Genomic DNA, 19,964 nt, shown 5'->3' with positions numbered 1-19,964 from the left:
GTGCAGTGGCCGGATCTCAGCTCACTGCAAGCTCCGCCTCCCGGGTTTACGCCATTCTCCTGCCTCAGCCTCCCGAGTAGCTGGGACTGCAGGCGCCCGCCACCTCGCCCGGCTAGTTTTTTGTATTTTTTAGTAGACACGGGGTTTCACGGGGTTAGCCAGGATGGTCTCGATTTCCTGACCTCGTGATCCGCCCGTCTTGGCCTCCCAAAGTGCTGGGATTACAGGCTTGAGCCACCGTGCCCGGCCTTCTGGGCAGCCTTCTCTGAGCTCCAGGATCTGGGCCTCCCTTTATCATGTCTCGAGCGTGCTGAGGATTCACCGTCAGTTCCCCTCCCTCCCGGCCACGAGACTGGGAGCTCCTTGGGGTGAGGGGCCAGTCTGATTCCTCTGTCCCCAATGCCCAGAAGAGACCTCAGCAGACTTGTGGTGACTTAATGACAGGGGTGTCATGCCTGGAGTTACTAGCAAGACAGAGACATATGGTCGGTTGCCTGACGCCCAGCTCAGTGTTCTACCTGCCATCTGAGGAAGCCTCTCCGAGCCTCCAGCTGAGTGGTCTATTTTGGGCATGCTCAGTACAGAAGTAATTCTGGGGGGATTCATCTGGGTAAGCTTCTCAGGCTTCTAATCTATCTGGGCTATGGGGACCAAACTGAAAAGGCCCTTCCAGAAAACCTGCTCTCATCTCCCCATTGTACAGATGAAGACATGGAGACAAGTAGAGGCAGGAACTTGGCCAAAGTCACACGGCCAACTAGTCCTTGTCACCCTTTGGCGTCCCCTGCCCAGGGCCCCAACATCATCCCAGCAGACATCATTTTCATCGTAAAGGAGAAGCTACACCCTCGCTTCCGCAGGGAGAATGACAACCTCTTCTTCGTGAACCCCATCCCTCTGGGCAAGGTGAGTGGGCAAAGCACAGGAGCAGCGGGGAGGGGATCAGTGTGAGCCCCACCTGCCCTGGCCTAGACTTGGCCTCCCCTCCCGCAACCACCTGCCATCAGTCACTAAGCCCTGTGGATTCCACCCTCCAAATCACCATCCACTTGGTCCCCTCTGCTCATCCGCACCGCCTGGATCTGTGCACCAGATCTGCACAGCAGGTCCTCCTCCCCACTTCTCATCTCCTCCAGGCTCTTCTCCTTAGGGATCCTGCCACACACTCATCGGACCCTGCCATACTCCTCACTGTCTAAACATCTTTGTTTAGAGGGCCACTGGAGGCCCTCTGCAATCTGCTCCCTGCTTACCCCTTCCCCTGCACTCCAGCCCCTTCGCCGCATGGCACCCTGCCTGCGTAACGCATTTTCACGCCTCCGTTCTCATTTCTGCTGGGCCCTCTCCCTGGAATGCTGTCTATTCACCTGACCCTATAGGGTCCTCATCAATAGCTACCACCACTGCTACCACTTCCTGCCCTACTCCTGAATGCTTTAGGGGCCTCTCCTTGGCTCCCACAAACACTTTTATTCTATCTCCATCATTACATTTATACAACATCCATCTTATCTGCCAGATCCACCCATCTTTCCTGCCAGGGCAGAAAATGCCTGGGTCATTCACCTATTAGTTCTTGAACAGCCTCGTCTCCCTTGTGCCTAACTCACAGTCTGGCACTGGACAGGTTCCTAAGGTGCCTTCTAAATAGGAGGGCCATGGTGACCCTCCTCAGCCCCACCTTCGGCCCTGACCCTCCCTAGGCTCTCACCTGCTGCACTGTGGAGGTGAAGACTCTAGATGACCGTCTGCTCAACATCCCCATCAATGACATCATCCAGTGAGTCCATCTGCCTTGGGCCCCAGTAGCCAAGAGAAGGGCTAGCCTGGGATTTAGGGGGTATTGTCAGACAGGTCTGCCCAGTAGAGTTGTACAGGCTGTCCCCAGCACAAGGATTCCCTGCTGAGGGGATAGAGAGGACCAAAACCAAACCCACACTCTGGCCACGCTGTGGGCTGCAATCACCTGGCAAAAGGAGCACCTTTTTCTAATCCACACGAAGCTACTGCAGAGGCTAGAGGCCCCCAGTGTTGGGCAACCCCGTGGCCTCCATCCCCCCAAACTTCTCATTAGAGTTCTGAGTTGCATCCCCTAAGTCCTTTTCCAAGAAAGGCCCTCTGCCCCTGCAGAGGTTTGCCTGGCAGCCCAGCACCCCTGCCCTCACCTCAGGGTTTGCTCACCCTTACTTCCCGTTTCCCATATCTTAAACAAAGTTTCTGGAATCCTCCATCAGAGACACAGTGTAAACAGGTTTTCAGGGAGCAAGCTGTTTGGAATAAGCCAATCTCCTCTCCTTTCCCAACCAGTTCTGGCTAAGAGCCACTCCAGGTGAAGGCTGGAGTGACTGTCCCCTTCCTGGGGTTATGTGAGCAGGGGTCATGTGACAGGGACTTGCTGAGGTGCTGCTCTGGGATGATGTCTAAGCTCCTTTCTTTCATCCTATTTCAGCCCCAAATACTTCAAGAAGGTGCCAGGTGAGGGGATGCCATTGCCGGAGGACCCCACTAAGAAGGGGGATCTCTTCATCTTCTTCGACATCCAGTTCCCCACCCGCCTCACACCCCAGAAGAAGCAGATGCTGCGCCAGGCATTGCTGACATGACTGCGGTGGGCTGGAGCAGGGGTGAGAGGAGGCTAGCTGGGCCTTACCCCACCCCTACCCGCCACAGCCTCAGGGTGTGCACAGGTGTGCATAGCCTCAGGGAGCCTGCTGCACAGATATACCAGAGTGGGATGGTGCAGGGCTTAAACTAACATAATAAAGATCTATTTCCTGTCCTCCAGCTACACCCATGAGAGTGTGTTGGAGAGGAGCTTCATATTAGCCTTTCTTGGGGGGCACAGGGAAGAAAGAGGCCCAAGGAGCTGAGTGCCTGGGTCCCTGTCCTGGCTTTGTGGGAAAGGGCAGGTAAGGGTTCAGATCCTCTGTGCTTCCACTTTGATAGAGTGGGGCAGGGCTGTGTGGCCTCTGAGGGTCTCTAGCTCTGCTCTGGCTTTTCATGACAGAAGAGACAATCTCTGGAGCATGGTATGGTCACTGGAGCATGGTATGGTCACGTTAGAGACAGGAAAACTAAAGCACAAAAGAAAACATTTGTTGCAGGTCACTCAGGCCTCAGTGGCAAAGCTGTCATCAGAACCTTGAAGGTGGCAGGGTGCGGTGGCTCACGCCTAGACTTTGGGAGGCCAAGGTGGGCGGATCACTTGAGGTCAGGAGTTCCAGACCAGCATGGCCAACATAGTGAAACCTCATCTCTACTAAATACAAAAATTAGCCAGGTGTGATGGCGGGCACCTGTAATCCCAGCTACTCCAAACGTTGAGGCAGGAGAATTGCTTGAACCGGGGAGGCAGAGTTGCAGTGAGCTGAGATCGCTCCACTGCACCCCAGCCTGGGCAAAAGTGAAACTCCATCTCAAAAAAACCCAAAAAGGCCGGGTGTGGTGGCTCATGTTTGTAATCCCAGGACTTTGGGAGGCCGAGGCAGGTGGATCACCTGAGGTCAGGAGTTCGAGATTAGCCTGGCAAACATGGTAAAAACCCGTCTCTACTAAAAATACAAAAATTAGCTGGGTGTGGAGATGAGTGCCTATAATCCCAGCTACTCGGGAGGCTGAGGCAGGGGAACCACTTGAATCCAGGAGGTGGAGGTTGCAGTTAGCCAAGATTGTGGCACTGCACTCCAGCCTGGGTGACAGAGCAAGATTATGTCTCAAACAAAACAAAACAAAACCAGAAACCCCCCAAAACCTTGAAGGTCACTTCCCATAGACTCACCCTGCGTAGAAGAGCAGCATAAAGAACACGTGTGCACTGGAAACAGCTTTGGTTCTACCCGTCTGGCCTCAATCCCCTGGTCTGTGATAGGGTCCTGGGCAGGGTGATCTGGGAAACCCAAGTTCTGATCCCAGCCCTGCCACTTTCTCCTGGAACCAGTTACCACACCTGTCTTGTCAGTAGAGCAGAGCTCATAACCCCCTTCACAGGCACGTTGTGAGGACTGAAATCATTGATGTGAAAGTGCTTGGTGAACTCACTGCTTAGATTCAGGAAGGGGTAACAGTCCTGCTGCCCCCAAGGCCTGGAGTTCCAGCATCCACGTCCAACCAGGCCTGCGTAGACCACACTTGCCTCCTCAAAGTCAACAAGTGTGCTACGCTCCCCTTCCATGCCAGCGAGGTTCCCTTCTAGAGTCTGAGCTTGGGTGAGGATAGATCCAGGCTTCGGAGAGTAGGTAGCCAATTCCATGGAATGCCTTCAGAGGTGCCAGAAATGGCCCCACGTTCAGATTGCTTGGGACTCCACCATTCAAATCACATCAGCTTAAGGCTTTTTCTTAAATGGGGGTTCAGTAGCACTTTTGTCATTAAAAAAATCACCATGGGCTGGGCGCAGTGGCTCACGCCTGTAATGCCAGCGCTTTGGGAGGCCGAGGCGGGTGGATCACAAGGTCAGGGGTTTGAGACCAGCCTGGGCAACATGGTGAAACCTCGTCTCTACTAAAAATACAAAACTTAGCCGGGCATGGTGGCATTCACTTGTAATCCCAGCTACTTGGCAGGCTGAGGCAGGAGAATCACCTGAACCCAGGAGGCAGAGGTTGCAGTGAGCCGAGATCGTGCCACTGTACTCCAGCCTGGCAACAGAGCGAGACTCTGTCTCAAAAAAAAAAAAAAAAAAAAAAAAAAAAATTCACCGTAAAGTCAGCTGCCCAAAGACCTTGCGATGAAGACTCCAGGACCAAGGCTCCAGGAAGCATTTCAGCACAGTAGTTAAAAGCACGTGGGCTTTGGAGTCAGATACACCTGTTCTGGATCCCAGGTGTGTTACTAGCCAGCTGTGTGTCTCTGGGCAAGTCACTTCGTCTCTCTTAAAGCTTGTAGCCCCTACCTTGCAGGCCTTTCATGGAAACCAGATGGTGAGGCATGAAATACTCAGGGGCAGGACTCAGGTGGAGTGGGATGGTGAGAGCTGCCCTGTTCTGAGAGCAAGCCCTGAATTGAGAGGGGCTGTGAAAGTAGAGCCAGGGCTGTGAAATTATTGAACTCTAGGTCTCCTGTAGGGCAGCAGGAAAGCCTACTCCTTATCATGAGGCTCTGAAGGAAGCCTGGGTCTCAGGCCTGAAAGTCCCTTAGGAGATTCCTATTACCTCAGTGATCTTCGGCGCTACCTTGAATTAGGCAAAGCAGGGCTTATCATATGCCCACTTAATAGGCATTAAAGGGTTGGGGACCAAAGAGAATTGATCTACCTCTGATCAGAATGAATGAGACCCACTGGTATGTTTTCCAGTGGTTCCTACCACTGTTCCCAGCTCATTGCCCCAAGGCCACACCCAGAACCACAATGAAGGTGGGTAGCCTCATGTCTATTAAGGCTGCTGAATGAACCAGCTGACTTGCTCATGCCCACCTGGCCTGTTTAGCTTTGACACACACCTACTAAACTGCCCCTCCTTCTTCCCGTCCAGAGCAGAGCTAACAGCCTGCCTCAAAGGATTAGTGTGAGAAGGTACATAAAGCACTGGCCAGGTCCTCCGTACATGCCACCCCCTGCAGCCTGCCTGGGCTGCCTGTCAACTCTTAACCTGGTCTGCCGCCTTATGGCACTCAACCCTGTCCCTCCCGAGGACTATGGGGCCTCAGATCAATTTGTCAAAAACTAAGAAGGAAGCTGAAGAATCCTGGACCCTCGTTCCTTCTCCAAGAACCAGTCTAACGCCCTGGCCCTCGACCCAAGCACTGAAGGGTCTAGCCTCCAGCTCTGACCACTGGGCTAATGAGGGGAAGGAGCAGTGGCATCAGCTGCTTGAGGCTGAGGGAAGAGGGAGGGTGGTTGTGTTCTCAGGGCCTGGCTCCACAGCTGCCAAACAGGCTTCCCCAAGGACCCCAGCATTGGTCTTGGGGAGTCCAGAAGGGGAAGGAGGACTGGGTCCCGGTCCCAGTTCAGTAGCGGACTTTCTAGGTGTTCTTGCCTGCATCGCCTGTGTCAGGCCTCAGCTTCTTCAGACACCTATGAACTGGGTCTGAGTGACATATTACTAAGGGCCCAGCCCTACAGAAGATGCCTTGGGATTCTGGGACCTCACAGTCTCCACTCCTTGAAATTGTAGTAGCCCTGCCCACCTGCCTCTGAGGGCAGGTGATAAGAACAGGGACAGAGAAGCGGAGACCCCTGTGTAGCCAAAGCCCTGGTTTCCTATGGACTCCTTGGATCCCTAGCTGGGGCGGGGGCAGGTGGAGAGGGGCTGTGGTGAGACTCCAAATGGAAAGTATCCTGGCCAGGTGCGGTGGCTCACGCCTGTAATCCCAGCACTTTGGGAGGCTGAGGTAGGTGGATTGCTTGAGGTCAGGAGTTCGAGACCAGCCTGGCCAACATGGCAAAACCCCGTCTCTACTAAAAACACAAAAATTAGCCAAGTGTGATGGTGTATGCCTGTAATCCCAGCTACTTGGGAGGCTGAGGCAGGAGAATTGCCTGAACCTGGGAGAGGTTGCAGTGAGCCGAGATTGCACTACTGCACTCCAGCCTGGGTGGCAGCAAGTGAGACTCTGTCTCAAAACAACAAAAAACACAAATGGAAAGTATCCTCAGGCAGAAACCGGATATTTACCCTGCAGCCTCCACCCACCCTCTGTGGAGTCAGGGCCTGCTCCACCCAGTTCAGTAACACTTCCTCTGTGGGTATGGCTGTGGAGGGTGGAAGGAGGCTGACTTGTTCTCACAAGGTCTGGGACTTTGGGAGAGGTGGGTCTTCCTTCCGTTTGTAAAATGGAATAAAATAAAGTTGAGAGCATCTAAGAGTCTCATGTTCCTCTGGAACTGCAGGAGATGCAGGGCAGACAGGAGCACTCTTGTTGTGCAGATAAACAGGCCTGTGGCTGGGGTGGGGGGTTGGGATGGCAGGCACTAGGGTACCAGATTCTGAGTAAGAGCTCAAGTGGCCTGGCAAAAGAAGGGGAGGCGAGAGCAAGGCCACTGCTGTCTCTCAGGTGGCTCCTGCTCTCCCCATGTTAGTGCAGGGCCTAGGTCTGAAAAGAAATGGACTAGATGGCCTCCACGGGCTGCAGATTGGATGCTGGAGGTGGAAGGTGGATCACACCCATTTTCAAAGTCAGGTGGTTCCTCCCCTGCCCACCAGGTACCAAAAAGGCCATTGGACCAAGACCTCTGGTAACAGCTACAAGAGAAGGAGACACCAAGGTTGAGCTTGCTTTATGGGTGACAAGTGGGCTAGGGTGGGCTGCGGGGGGCAGGACGAAGATTCTGGCTGAATGTTCCAAGGGACGGGAGGCTTGGGATCCTGGCTGGTACCAGGCCTCCCACACTGTCAAATGTCAACTCCACCAGCACTGAGAGACAATGAGGAGATGACAATGTGGAGAGAGGGAAGGTGGTGGGTAAAGGCGCGGAAGAGAGAGGCGGGGAAAGAGGGAAGGAGGGAAGGGAAAGAAGGAAGAAAAGGAAAGCATGGCCCGGCTAGAGCCAAAGCCAGAGGTGATCAGGTCAGCAGCAGGAGAGGCTCAGAAGGGAGCCTCTCGGGAAGTGCAGGCGGCCATAAGGGCCCGTTTCAGCTGCTCATAGGTGACGAACATCACCACGTTCCAGGAACCCAAGCGGAGAAAGGAGGGCATGAACCTAGGGGAGAAAAAACACAGGTCATGGGGGTACCTCCACCTCCCACTTTCCTCACTGGGCCTGGTATTCAATCCAACCCAGTGGCTCTGTCCCAGAGGAGGCTGGGAGGACTCAGTGAACTGAGCTCACAGCTGCCTGGTATGAATTCCCTTTGAGTCTCCGTTTAACAAATACAAAATTGTGATGGTAGCAATTCTGGGAGGAAGGAATTAAAGGGATAAGTGAAAGCTGGCAAAATGCCAGGAGTGGGATCAGAAATAGCCTGGGCTATCAACCCACTGGGCTGATACTCACTTCCAGGTGCTCCTCTCCCACCCATGATAGACATGCATAGCCAAGAGGCCTGAACTGGGTGGGGAGGATCAGAGGCTCACCCTTTGTAGAAGGCTCGGGGTCCCTCCTTCTGGAGCATGGTGAGGGCACAGTGGCCAGCGCTGCTGTACTGGCCCAGGGCAGAGTTCATGTATCTCGTCTTGACCACGTCTACAGGGGAGGCGATGACAGTGGTGCAGAAGCCTGCCCCAAAGGCGGAAGTGAAGTGGCAAGGGAGGTCATCTGCCAAGGAGGAGCAGGCAAGGCAGTCAAGGTTCTTCACTCATCATTCCAGAAGGAAGGAGAATTACTTAAGTAGCTAAGAGTTTTCACGATTTTAAAGAGACAGAGAGGGTGGGCACAATGGCTTATGCCTGTAATCCAGGACTTTTGGAGGCTGAGGTGGGTGGATCACTTGAGCCCAGGAGTTCAAGACCAGACTGGGCAACATGGCAAATCCCTGTCTCTACAAAATACAAAAATTAGCCAGACATAGTGGTGCATGCCTATAGTCCCAGCTACTCAGGAGGCTGAGGTGGGAGGATTGCTTGAGTCAGGGAGATCGAGGCTGCAAGGAGCCATTAATCACCCCACTGCACTCCAGCCTGGGCAACACAGCAAGACCCTGTCTCAAAAAACAAATAAGAGGGTGGGGCGCGGTGGCTCACACCTGTAATCCCAGCACTTTGGGAGGCCAAGGCGGGTGGATCACTTGAGGCCAGGCGTTCGAGACCAGCCTGGCTAACATGGTGAAACTCTGTCTCTACTAAAAATACAAAAATTAGCCAGTGTGCTGGCGCACATCTGTAATCCCAGCTACTCAGGAGGCTGAGGCATAAGAATTGCTTGAACCCGGGAGGAGAAGGTTGCAATGAGCCGAGATTACATGGTGAGACTCTGTCTCAAAAAAACAAAAAACAAAACAAAAAACAAAAACGAGACAGGGACTCCAGCTGAGACCTCTTCTGAGGACCTGAAAGAGTCGTTGTGCCAATCTAGCCTCAGTTCCTCAATATGCAAAGTGGGAGCTTCATCCTAGTTGGCTTCAATATGGCAAGTAAGAGATATATCTTACTCTCCCTGCAAAGGGCAAATAGGATGAAAAGATGTAGGCTTCTGGTGTCAACTAGACCCCTGTACCTGCTCCTGGCACGGGGGAAGGGTGAGACCCAGCACCATCAACCTTGTGACTCACCTGTCATGAGGTTGGCTTTCAGAAGGGCATCCTTGATGAGGTCATAGGTCACCAGCTCAGCACAGTTGACAATGGCATTACGAGCAACATTGGGAGAGGTCCCTGTAGGAAGAGGGAGATCCTGGGTGAGACCAGAGAATCAGGGAGGAGGAAAAGGGGAAAAGAAAACAACTGTACACACCTTTCCAGAGGCCCCCAAACCCTTCCTCTCGGGCAATGGTCTTGTAGGCATCGACGGTGCTTTGGTATCTCCGACCACCTCCAGCCCGGGCCTGAGCTTGGAACCGGACCTTTACCACATCCGTGGGCTGGGCCACAGCCACAGCCAGGGCACCTGTGGTGCTGCCTGCTAGGAGGCGGCTCCCAATGCTGGCATCTGTGGGCGAGTCATGGGGTCAGTGGCCAGCGGGCTTGCACTGGTTTTCTACCTCATCTCTCCTCACCAAAACCACCCTGTCACTGTCATCTCCTGCTTTGGGGAATAGAATCCAGAAGCCTTTGGCCTTCTATAAGCTCTTGCTCTAAGAACTCCTCACATCAAACAAAATATCCCTATGAATGTCTACTCCTTGATAGGGACACAGCAAGGGGTAAGACCAAAATGAAACCTGGTGCTTTCTTTCATAAAACATTTTCATTTACCTGCTCAACAGCCCTGAGAAATCACAATCATTTCCATGTGACAAATGTAAAACCAAGGCTCAGAGAGAAGTGGCTTTCTGAGGACTGGGACTCCTAAGACTTGGGATCTCAGGTCAGCTTTACTTCTTCCTGCCATGTGATCTTGGGAAAGAAAACTTTTGTTTGGGGCTCTGTTTCTTCATATGTAAAATGGAGGGTTGGCAGAGCATAGTAAGGAGGTGAAAGGGAAGAACGCTGGCCTTGAAGGTGAGTGTCCTGGCTCTCTACTGTGTGCCCTTGGCCAAAGTCCCCCTCTACCCACTGCCTTCCCACCTCAGTCTCTTCTTCTATAACACTGGGATGATACTGCCTACTCCCAAGGTGGTGGTGAGGACTGTCATGGGATGATGCCCTGCTCAGAGCCTGGTGTAGCCCAGGTGCTCGGGAACTATGCGGAGGACCAGGCCCTTCCAGCTCTCTGTTCCTCTGATCTTCCTAGGGATCATGGGGCCTAAAAACACCTATATGGCTGAATGAACTAAGATCTATCATCACTGAGAAAAAAGGGCCAAGGGGCCTCCAGCCTAGCTCCATACTCACGCTCAGAGCCCTTGGTGTAGAACTGTTTGACAGAGTCATACAGGCCGATGCGGACAGAGGCAAAGCTCATTTGACGCTGCAGGCCGGCAACCAGTCCATTGTAGAGGCTTCGGGGGCCCTCGGTACGCACCATGGTCAGAATGGTGCCCAGCACACCGCGGTACTGGGCGCCGGCTGTAGCGCGCACTGGCCCCTGACTTTCTCCTTGGATCTGCAAGGCCAAAACGGGGTAGCTACAGGGATAGGCATGTTGCCCTTCCCACCTCCAGTCATCTTGATGCTCCAAATACCCACTGGCCCTTGAGGGGTCTGTGTCCTTGGGGAGGGAACAGAGTAGACACCATCAAGATCCCCAGGCTTCATCCCCTCACCTGTAACCGGACTTTAGCAGTATCCAGAGGAAAGGTGATGAGATCTGCGATGCAGGCAGCTGTGCCAGCCCCAAGAAACTTCACAGTGGCAGTAGGGGGGATATCTGTGGCCTTGAACCCAACCATGATGCTGATTTCCTGCTACCTCCCAGGAGACGGAGAAAAACTGGAGACGGGGCACCTTTAATCAGTAACAAGACGAGATAGAGGAACTCTGCCGGAATCTAAGCCAAGAGGAGAAAAGCCCCATTAGCCACGATGTCCCCAGGCCCTCCCTGCTCACCATCCCCAACCCCAGCTTTCCTAATAGCACCAAGTCCCTCAGCAAGACTCCAAGTGGCCTCATGAGGGAAAACAGATGTGAGCTCGAGAGGCACTCAGTTAGGCACTGGTGAAGCAATTCCTGCTCAAGCAGTCAATACTTCATGAAGGGCTCCCTCCCTTTCAATACAGGGAGAGTCTGGATCAGAGCTCTCCTAGCGCTGCCTCATAAACAGCCACTGGACCAGCCCTCTGTCTGCTGGATGCAGAGGTTTCACTGATGATGCCCATGTTCCTGCTTCTGTGATTCATCTGGAGAGCTGACAGAAGTGGAGAAAGTTTCACCCAGACTAAGACCCGACAGGCACAGACCCACACGCTTATCTTCTGGATGTCTAGGCAGGAATGGTTTCCACGGGTCTGGAACTTAAGAAGAAAAGGAAGGTACAAGATGACGAATTCAGTCCCTTCCCAGACCGTCAGTCTAATTCTCTCCTCCAGCTCCCACATAGCTTAGGATCTCCAGAGTCACTGTTTTGTGACTTTGCTGGGCAGTAGTTCACTGAGATGCAGGAGATAATATCTACCCTAGAGGAGGCTTACTGTTGGGCACAGAGGGTGGGTGGGCAGATGATTCAAGCTGCATTCGAGGCTTACAGGACATACTCTCAAAATGCAAAGGAGGGAACAACCAATGCCATCGGGAGAGAAGGAAGAGTGAGTGATCAGAAAAGACTTCCTGGGCTGGGTGCAGTGGCTCATGCCTGTAATTCCAACACTTTGGGAGGCCGAGGCGGGCAGATCACCTGAGGTCAGGAGTTTGAGACCAGCTTGGCCAACATGGCAAAACCCCATCTACACTAAAAATACAAAAATTAGCTGGGTGTGGTGGCATGCACCTGTATTCCCAGCTACTTAGGAGGCTGAGGCAGGAGAATCGCTTGAACCCAGGAGGTGGAGGCTGCAGTGAGCTGAGATTGTGCCACTGCACTCCAGCCTAGGCGACAGAGCAAGACTGTTTCAAAAAAAAAACCAAAAACCAAAAACAAACTAGCACTTTGGGAGGCCAAAGTGGGAGGGCTGCTTGAACCCAGGAGTTCAAGACCAGCCAGGGCAACATAGTGAGACCCTGTCTAAAAAATATAAATAAAAATAAATTAGCTGGACATGATGGTACATGCTTATAGTCCCAGCTACTTGGGAGGATTACTTGAGCCCAGGAGGCTAAGGCTGCAGTGAGCTGTGATTGTGCCACTGTGTTCCAGTCTGGGTGAGAGAGTAAGACCTTGTCTCAAACAACAACAACAACAACAAAACTAAAGACTTCTTAGATAAGGTAACATTCAGCTAGGTGATTTTGGGGGCTGAGAGTAAACTCTGGGGCATTAGACTCCTCCTGGCCTACCATGTGATGCAAAGAAAATTGCTCTCCTTTTTGTTTGGGCCAGTTTCCTTTCCTTCAACTTAGGGGGATCCACACTTACACAAGACAGGCAAGGATGGGGGTACAGGTCAGAGCTGTGAAGAGTGATAAGGGAAACCACAAGCCCCATTTTGTTCTGAATTGGAACCACGCCCTCCTCCACTGCCTCAGGAGGAAGTGAGCCCAGCACCCTAGTTGGGGAGGGTGACCTGCTTCTTCCCCTGAGCTTATTTCTTTGACTTCATTGGAGCAGCTGCTTTGAGCCCCGCCTGACTGACTGCCTTTGTTGCTGGGGCTCAGATGAAAGAGCTGGCTGGTGAAGGGAGTCAGCTGTGAATACAGAGACCTATGGAAACAAAGAGCTCACCCAGCTTCCTCTTGGGCTTCTCACTCCAGGTGGCTGGGGCAACCAGGGAAATGAAGATACAATAGCAACTACACTGGGACCTACAGAACAAGGCCTGACCTTTTTCCTGTTTCCCTCCAGCTTGCCCACGAGGCTCAGTGAAGACTGCTGCTCAAATGACAGAGTGGGTTGATGAAGGTGCCCCTGGACTCCCCAGGTTCCCTGCTCTGACACCCCCTTCCCCCAGGAGGTGCTCCACAACTTTCCCCACCCCAATGCCCGGGGCACTGTATTAGCTCAATCCTCAGAGCAGCCCTGCAAGGTGGCTGCCCTTACTTCCATGTGAGATGAGTAAGAGCCACACCTACAGGCACCAAAGCTGGTAGTATTTGCTTTGCACTGCTGCCCAGCTCCTCAGTTCCTTCCTGCTGTTTTCTCAGCCCCAGGCACAGGCAGGGCCTTTCACAAGGAAAGTTCTCTCAGGCTGATTAAATAGTCCTGAGAAGGCTCAGGCAAATGGTATCCCTTCTCTGGGCATCAGAGACATCATGACATGAGTCTATCACATTCCTGACCTTGAGCTGGGTTGCAGGATGTTGTGAAGGCCAGAGAGTAAGACCCAGCTGCTGCCCAAAGACAAGTGCACAGAGGTTCAGCTGCCATTCTGAACGTTGCCTTGGGTTTGCCAAACCAGGTCCTTCAGAGGGTGGGTAAGGGGGCCCTACTGACAGCAATTAAAATGCAGGCCTAGAAATAGTTAATCCTATTTTACAGTGCCCAGCAAATAACCAGTTTCAGAGCTGCGCAAGGCTGATTACCAATCTCGGTTTCAGGGATAGTCAAAAGCTAGCATCAAAAATATGAAGTTAGAACAATAGGTTCCTGTCCTAGCTCTTCTACTGGCTCCCAGGATGACCTGGGGCCAGTCACCGTTCCATGTGGGCCTGTTTTCTCCTTTATAAAATGGGGACCAAGAACCTTGGCTTGATTCGGCTGAAGGGCCAGAATAAGAGCAGGGAGGTGTGAGAGTGCTCTGTGAACTGGAAAGAGCCACTTCACTGTCATGGGGTGGGGATGGTAGTTATTTTTGTTAATGCCCCGCTGACTCCTGTCCCTAGACCACAGGGTTAGGAGACAGCAAGAGAGCTCTTCCTTGGACTGGACTCTTACCTGGCTTTGTAAGGTCTCACGGTGAGGCCTCCAAGATCAAGCTTCTCTAAAGGTGTCCCGTTCTTCAAAGCTGCCAGTGGCTATCATGGCCTGATCCCCTTGGTTTTCCATAGAAAATGGGTGGGAGACGAAACACCTAATGGTCATACTATGTGCCCTGTGGGTGAGCAAAGGCGGAGAGTTTAGAAAGGGCCACCTGCCCCAAGACACACAAGCCCACCCAGTCCATGCCTTGGAGGGGGATGGAGAACAGGGCCCATCTCACCCAGGGACTGATTAAGTGCACACACTGGAAAGGGGAAAAGCAGGGTAGAAAATGAACCTAGGTACACTCCCCACCCCCACCCCACCTACTTAATATCACAAATTGGCTCTTGTCCAGGCTTCTGCTTTTGTAACACCCAGTACTCTAGATAAGCACCCCCTAGCACAGTCATCAGACTTTGGTGAGTGAGAGAGTTATGAGGGGGTCACGATGGGACAGAGAATCTCCGGGAATTGGCTAGGGCCCAGGCTGGGCTGTGAGGAGGTTGGATGGGCTGGGAGCCCGCCCTGTAGGGGCCAGACTGAGCAGCTCAAAGCCCACTAGAAAAAGCCCCTAAGCCCTGGGAAAGGCAGTGCAGGAACACTGCCTGGAGCCGCCTGGTGAGAGAGAGGTCATCGTGGTCATCGCTGACGGTCCCCATCCAAGGCAGGGCTGGGCGTCGTGGTGGAAAGGAGGGATTGAAAAGGTGGAGGATCAAACCACAGCCAACCCAACGGAAGAGGGAAAGAACAAAAGGGAGTAAGAAAAAGAGTAAGAGAAGAGAAATAAAGAACCAAGGACAGAAAGGATTTGTACAGGCCGGGCGCGGTGGCTCACGCCTAAAATTCTAAGACTTTGTGAGGCCGAGGGGGGCGGATCGCTTGAACTCAGGAGTTCGAGACCAGCCTGGGCAACAAAGCGAAACCCCGTCTCTACAAAACACAAAAATTAGCCAGGCGAGCGCCTGCAATCCCAGCTACTCGGTAGGCGGATCGCTTGAACCTGGGAGGTGGAGGCTGCAGTGAGCCGAGATCGCGCCACTGCACTCCAGCCTGGGAGACAGAGCGACAGCCTGTCTCAAACAAACAAACAAACAAACAAACAAAAACAAAAAATAAAACCGAAAGAAAGAAAAGAGTACAAACTTGGGTGGGAGAGAAGGGAAATGGAAGAGCGGGCAGCGCACGCAGAACAGGTGTAGGGGGCGCAGAGGGTGCAGGGCTGGGGCCAGGCTCACCAAGCCTCAGGGAGAACACGAGAGTGCGTGCGGCTGTGTGTATCTGCTGGAGGAGGGCGCGTCGGGCGAGCAGGACCAACGCGGACGGTCGATCTCAAGCAGTGTGGCTCCGCGCGGGCGGCGGCGCGGCACAAGTCTCGGGGGCGGGGCCCGGGGCGGGGCCTGCGGGGCGGGGCGTGCCAGCTCTTACTTGGGTGAGGAGACTCTGGAGCCGCCGCCTTTCCGCGGGGACCGCCCCGCCTAAGGTTCTCTCCGTGACTTTCTCCACTCCCATTTCTGTGCGTCCCATCACCGCGTTTACTCTTTCGTTCCCCCAGATGGTCACTCCCTTGCCACTCCCCGCCTCTGCCTCACACTCTCTCGGGCCGCCAACCTCTTTGTGAGGATGGCAAGACTGACGGCCAGAAAGGAGTCTTGTCCAGTCACACACCTCTTGCCTCCCAGCCAGGACGGTTTCTAACAGCGTTCAGCGGGGTCGGGTCTAAGTGTACTTTCTTTTTTATGGGCCCAGCCCCCAACGCTGGGCAAACTACCCACCCTCCTGCCAGCGAGAGCGCGGCTGGCTACTGCAGGGCGGGGCGGGGTCTCGCAACTGGCCTCGCTGTCGATTGGTTACAGCCGCCGCGTTGTCGAGGGAAGGAACCAATCAGAGCTGCAGCAACAGGTGGTCCGGCAACCGGCAACTGCGGTTGGGCTCGGCTGGGGTTCGCGCCTTCTCCGGCGGTGGAGCGGCCTGGCCTTTAGGGACCAGGGACACTAAAGGCCCCGGCGGGGCGGGAGCACCCAGCGTGACCTCACGCTCCTATACACAGGCGAGCAAATGGGCTGGCCCCCAACATGTGACAAGGCAGAGCCGGGCCCAGGGCTGCTGCTTGTCCAGCCCTGGGATGAGAAAAGGAGTCTCATCCCAGGACCGGGCCTGGTTCGCCTTTAATTGGCTGACTCGTCCTGTGAGGGTAACCGGCGCGTAAACAGCCAACAATTGGGCCCGGTGGCCAGGACAAACACGTGCATTTAGGGAGTAGAAGCCGGTATTAACCTCCATTTTATGGTGAGGGAACGGAGTCCCAAAGACGTTCAGTCATCTGCCTGATAGTCACCACACAGTGGCGAGCCCTGACTTACACCCTGGTCAGGTCGGCGCCATATGTGTTTTCACCAGCAGAAGGGACTGCCAGGGAACAGCTGAGGGGACCAGAGCTGGGAAGGGCCTGGATTATTACAGCGGAAAGAAAAACACGCCGAGCGCATGGTCCTGGCAGAAGCAGCGTGGAAACAGAAGTCAAGGCAGATTATTTCTGTCATGAGGAGATCTTGCCATGTAGGAAAAAAGAAAGAAAGAGAGAGAGAGGAAAGAGAGAGAGAGGAAAGAAAGAGAGACAAGAAAGAAATAAAACAAAGAGATCGAAAAAGAAAGAAAAGAAAAGAAAAGAAAGATTATTTGTGGCACTGTGGGTCTCCCTCTGCCAGGTTCTCTAGCTTTTGCGCTGAGCTCTGTCTGGCTGTGCATTCCGGAGAGGCTCGGCAAATTTGCCGTGAGATTGCTGACCGACAGCAGAACAGATGCAAAGGCCTGCAGACCAAAAATTGTCCCTTTAGCTGTCCTAACAGGGAAGGATCTGGATTCCAGAAACTATATACTTATTATCCTTGGCAAAAGAGACTGTTAAAAGCGTGGACTCTGAAAAAGGGAAGAGGAGATCAACAAGATGCAGCATGAAGTCTTTAAGAAGTCCTCTTTGGAAAAAAAGATGTGTTTAGGGTTTAAACTACTTTTATTATTTATTTATTTAACTTACTTTTTGAGACAGGGTCTCTTTTTGTTGCCCAGGCTGGAATGCAGGTGACTGGGTCTCTACTCACTGCAGTCTTGACCTCCTGGGACTAAGCAGTTCTACTTCTGCCTCCCTAGCTGGGACCACAGGGATGAGCCACTAAGCCTGGCTAATTTATTTGTTCGTTGTAGTGACAGGTCTCCCTATGTTGTCCAGGCTACTCTTGAACTCCTGGTCTCAAGCAGTCCTCTGAACTCGGACTCTCACAGTACTGGAATTACAGGTGTGAGCCACTGTGCCTGGCCTCAAGAAATTCTCTTAAAATTCTTTTTGGGTGGGGGCAGATCTGAGCAATCCTATAGACATACAAATGCTGCACCCATGGATTTTCAGCATCTTGCCCAAGTCATAAGATGTCCTGTGGACAAACCAGAGAATGTATGGGTACAGATAACTATATTTTGAAAACTTGTAGCCGGGTGAGGTGGCTCACGCCTGCAATCCCAGCACTTTGGGAGGCTGAGGCGGGCAGATCACCTGAGGTCAGGAGTCGGAGACCAGCATGGCAAAGATGGTGAAACGCTGTCTTACTAAAAATACAAAAGTTAGCTGGGAGTGGTGGCGTGCGCCTGTAGTCCCAGCTACTTGGGAGGCTGGGGCAGGAGAATCACTTGAACCCAGGTGGCAGAGGTTGCAGTGAGCTGAGATTGCGACATTGCACTCAAGCCTGGGCGACAGAGCAAAACTCTGTCTCAAAAAACAAAACAAAAATAAAAAGAAAAGAAAACTTGTTTCACATCTATTTCATTGAATTGTGTGTACACGCACACACACACATGTTTATTTGTAAATATTTTGCATGTGCCAATAACCAAATTGACAAGTTTCATATATTTTGTTGTATAATTTTAACATCATCCCAGGAAACAATTCACTGTGCTTACAGTTTTGGAACTTTTAAATCTTTAAATACAAACTGTATTTGAAACATTGAAAATGAAAAAAAGACACAAGAATGAAAGAGAAAACTGAAAACATCAGGTAATTAAAACCAACATGAGAAAAACTTAAACATTTCCTTAGTCTCTGATAATTTCTGCTAAGAATATTGAGTAGATTGGCTATATTAACTTTCCTCCCCTCATCAAACAAGCATACAATTATCTGATTGCATTTTTAAAAGGAAGTCAAATTTGATGACCATGCATTTTTAAAATTGACATGAAACTGAATTTCTTTTTTTTGTTTGTTTGTTTTTTGTTTTTTTTTTTTTGAGACGGAGTCTCCCTCTGTCGCCCAGGCTGGAGTGCAGTGGCCGGATCTCAGCTCACTGCAAGCTCCGCCTCCCGGGTTTACGCCATTCTCCTGCCTCAGCCTCCCGAGTAGCTGGGACTACAGGCGCCCGCCACCTCACCCGGCCGATTTTTTGTATTTTTTAGTAGAGATGGGGTTTCACCATGTTAGCCAGCATGGTCTCGATCTCCTGACCTCGTGATCCGCCCATCTTGGCCTCCCAAAGTGCTGGGACTACAGGCTTGAGCCACCGCGCCCGGCCGAAACTGAATTTCTTTAAACCCACTTAGCACATGAGATGAGGGATGGTGGCTCACACCTGTAATCCCAGCAGTCTGGGAGGTTGAGACAGGTGGATCACTTGAGGCCAGGAGTTGAAGACCAGCCTGCCAACATGGCAAAACCCTGTCTATACAAAAAATACAAAAAGTAGCTGGGCATGGTGGTGCATGCCTGTAGTCTCAGCTACTTGGGGGACTGACATGGAGGATCACCTGAGCCTGGGAGGTTGAGGCTTCAGTGAGCCATGATTGTGCCACTATACTCCAGCCTGAGTGACAGGGTGACCCTGTCTCAAAATAAATAAATAAATAAATAATACCTGTAATCCTAGCACTTTGGGAGACTGAAGCAGGTGGATCACAAGGTCAAGAGATAGAGACCATCCTGGCCAACATGGTGAAACCCCATCTCTACCAAAAATACAAAAATTAGCTGGGTGTGGTGGCACTTGCCTGTAGTCCCAGCTACTTGGGAGGTTGAAGCAGGAGAATCACTGGAATATGGGACATGGAGGTTGCAGTGAGCAGAGATGGTGCCGCTGCACTCCAGCCTGGCGACAGAGCGAGACTCCATCTCAAAATAATTTTTAAAAACCTCTTAGAAGATTAAATTGAATCATGTATTTGTTAATTTCCATGTCCATTTTGATGTTTCTTCTTCTTCTTGGTTTTGGTTTCTAAAAAAAGGGGGGTGGGGAAATGGCGACACAAAGCCAGATGGAATTACTTGACATGTTTGTCACGTAATTAACCATTGTACATGAATTTTCCTTGGTAAGTAACACACCCTGGTTTTTTGTTTGTTTGTTTGTTTCTTTTTGAGACGAAGTCCTGCTCTGTCGCCAGGCTGGAGTGCAGTGGCGCGATCTTGGCTTACTGCAACCTCCACCTCCTTCAAGGAATTCTCCTGCCTCAGTCTCCCAAGTAGCTGGGACTACAGGTGTGCACCAACATGCCCAGCTAATTTTTGTATTTTTAGTGGAGATAGGGTTTCACCATGTTGGCCAGGATGGTCTCTATCTCTTGACCTTGTGATCCACCTGCCTCGGCCTCCCAAAGTGATGAGATTACAGGTGTGAGCCACTGGGCCCGGCCCACATCCTGTATTTTAAAAGTTGAATTGAAAAACATTGAGTTAAAAGATGCATGTTTTTCCATGAATTGTGTGAATGAAATAAAGCTAAATTCGTAAAGCATGAACATAGCAGCAGTTCTCATTTGGCTCACAGTTCTAAAAATGCAAATTCTCCTCAACTTCTTAGAGCATGACAAGTCTTCAGCTGACAATTTTTCCATGTTTATATAAGAAGCTAGAATTGGCCGGGCGCGGTGGCTCAAGCATGTAATCCCAGCACTTTGGGAGGCCGAGACGGGTGGATCACGAGGTCAGGAGATCGAGACCATCCTGGCTAACA

The 19,964-nt window shown here is 52.1% G+C and overlaps 2 protein-coding genes across 2 annotated transcripts in view; one reads left to right on the top strand and one right to left on the bottom strand.

Moving 5' to 3' along the window:
• The window catches only part of DNAJB13 (DnaJ (Hsp40) homolog, subfamily B, member 13), a 28,108-nt gene extending 25,324 nt beyond the window's left edge, over positions 1-2,784 (top strand). Inside the window, exons 6-8 of the mRNA XM_011996190.1 lie at positions 793-906; positions 1,704-1,780; positions 2,450-2,784. Of these exons, the coding sequence (XP_011851580.1) occupies positions 793-906; positions 1,704-1,780; positions 2,450-2,603 (345 nt within the window). The 3' untranslated portion in view covers positions 2,604-2,784. The remainder of the gene's footprint in view (positions 1-792; positions 907-1,703; positions 1,781-2,449) is intronic.
• Positions 2,785-7,199: 4,415 nt separating this feature from the next.
• On the bottom strand, positions 7,200-15,761 carry UCP2 (uncoupling protein 2 (mitochondrial, proton carrier)). The gene is made up of 8 exons (XM_011996189.1): positions 15,201-15,761; positions 13,939-14,095; positions 10,739-10,962; positions 10,368-10,578; positions 9,328-9,522; positions 9,147-9,248; positions 8,014-8,194; positions 7,200-7,639 (listed from the first exon to the last, which is right to left on the bottom strand). Exons 3-8 carry the CDS (start codon positions 10,862-10,864, stop codon positions 7,525-7,527), a joined length of 930 nt encoding a protein of 309 aa, XP_011851579.1. The 5' UTR covers positions 10,865-10,962; positions 13,939-14,095; positions 15,201-15,761; the 3' UTR covers positions 7,200-7,524.
• Between the last annotated feature and the right edge of the window lie 4,203 nt (positions 15,762-19,964).

Source organism: Mandrillus leucophaeus, unplaced genomic scaffold (assembly GCF_000951045.1).
Source record: "Mandrillus leucophaeus isolate KB7577 unplaced genomic scaffold, Mleu.le_1.0 Scaffold504, whole genome shotgun sequence".
Lineage (NCBI taxonomy): Eukaryota > Metazoa > Chordata > Mammalia > Primates > Cercopithecidae > Mandrillus > Mandrillus leucophaeus.
Note: the sequence above shows the minus strand (reverse complement) of the source record. Positions and strands in the feature narration are given on the sequence as shown.

What these genes read in the sequence shown, in the direction of transcription:
- UCP2 (XM_011996189.1), bottom strand. Translation starts at nt 10,864, where the DNA reads ATGGTTGGGTTCAAGGCCACAGATATCCCCCCTACTGCCACTGTGAAG. An exon ending in GTTTGGGGGCCTCTGGAAAG is followed by an intron (nt 9,249 to 9,327) that starts GTGTGTACAGTT and finishes CTCTTCCTACAG; the next exon opens with GGACCTCTCCCAATGTTGCT. An exon ending in GAAAGCCAACCTCATGACAG is followed by an intron (nt 8,195 to 9,146) that starts GTGAGTCACAAG and finishes CCTCCTTGGCAG; the next exon opens with ATGACCTCCCTTGCCACTTC.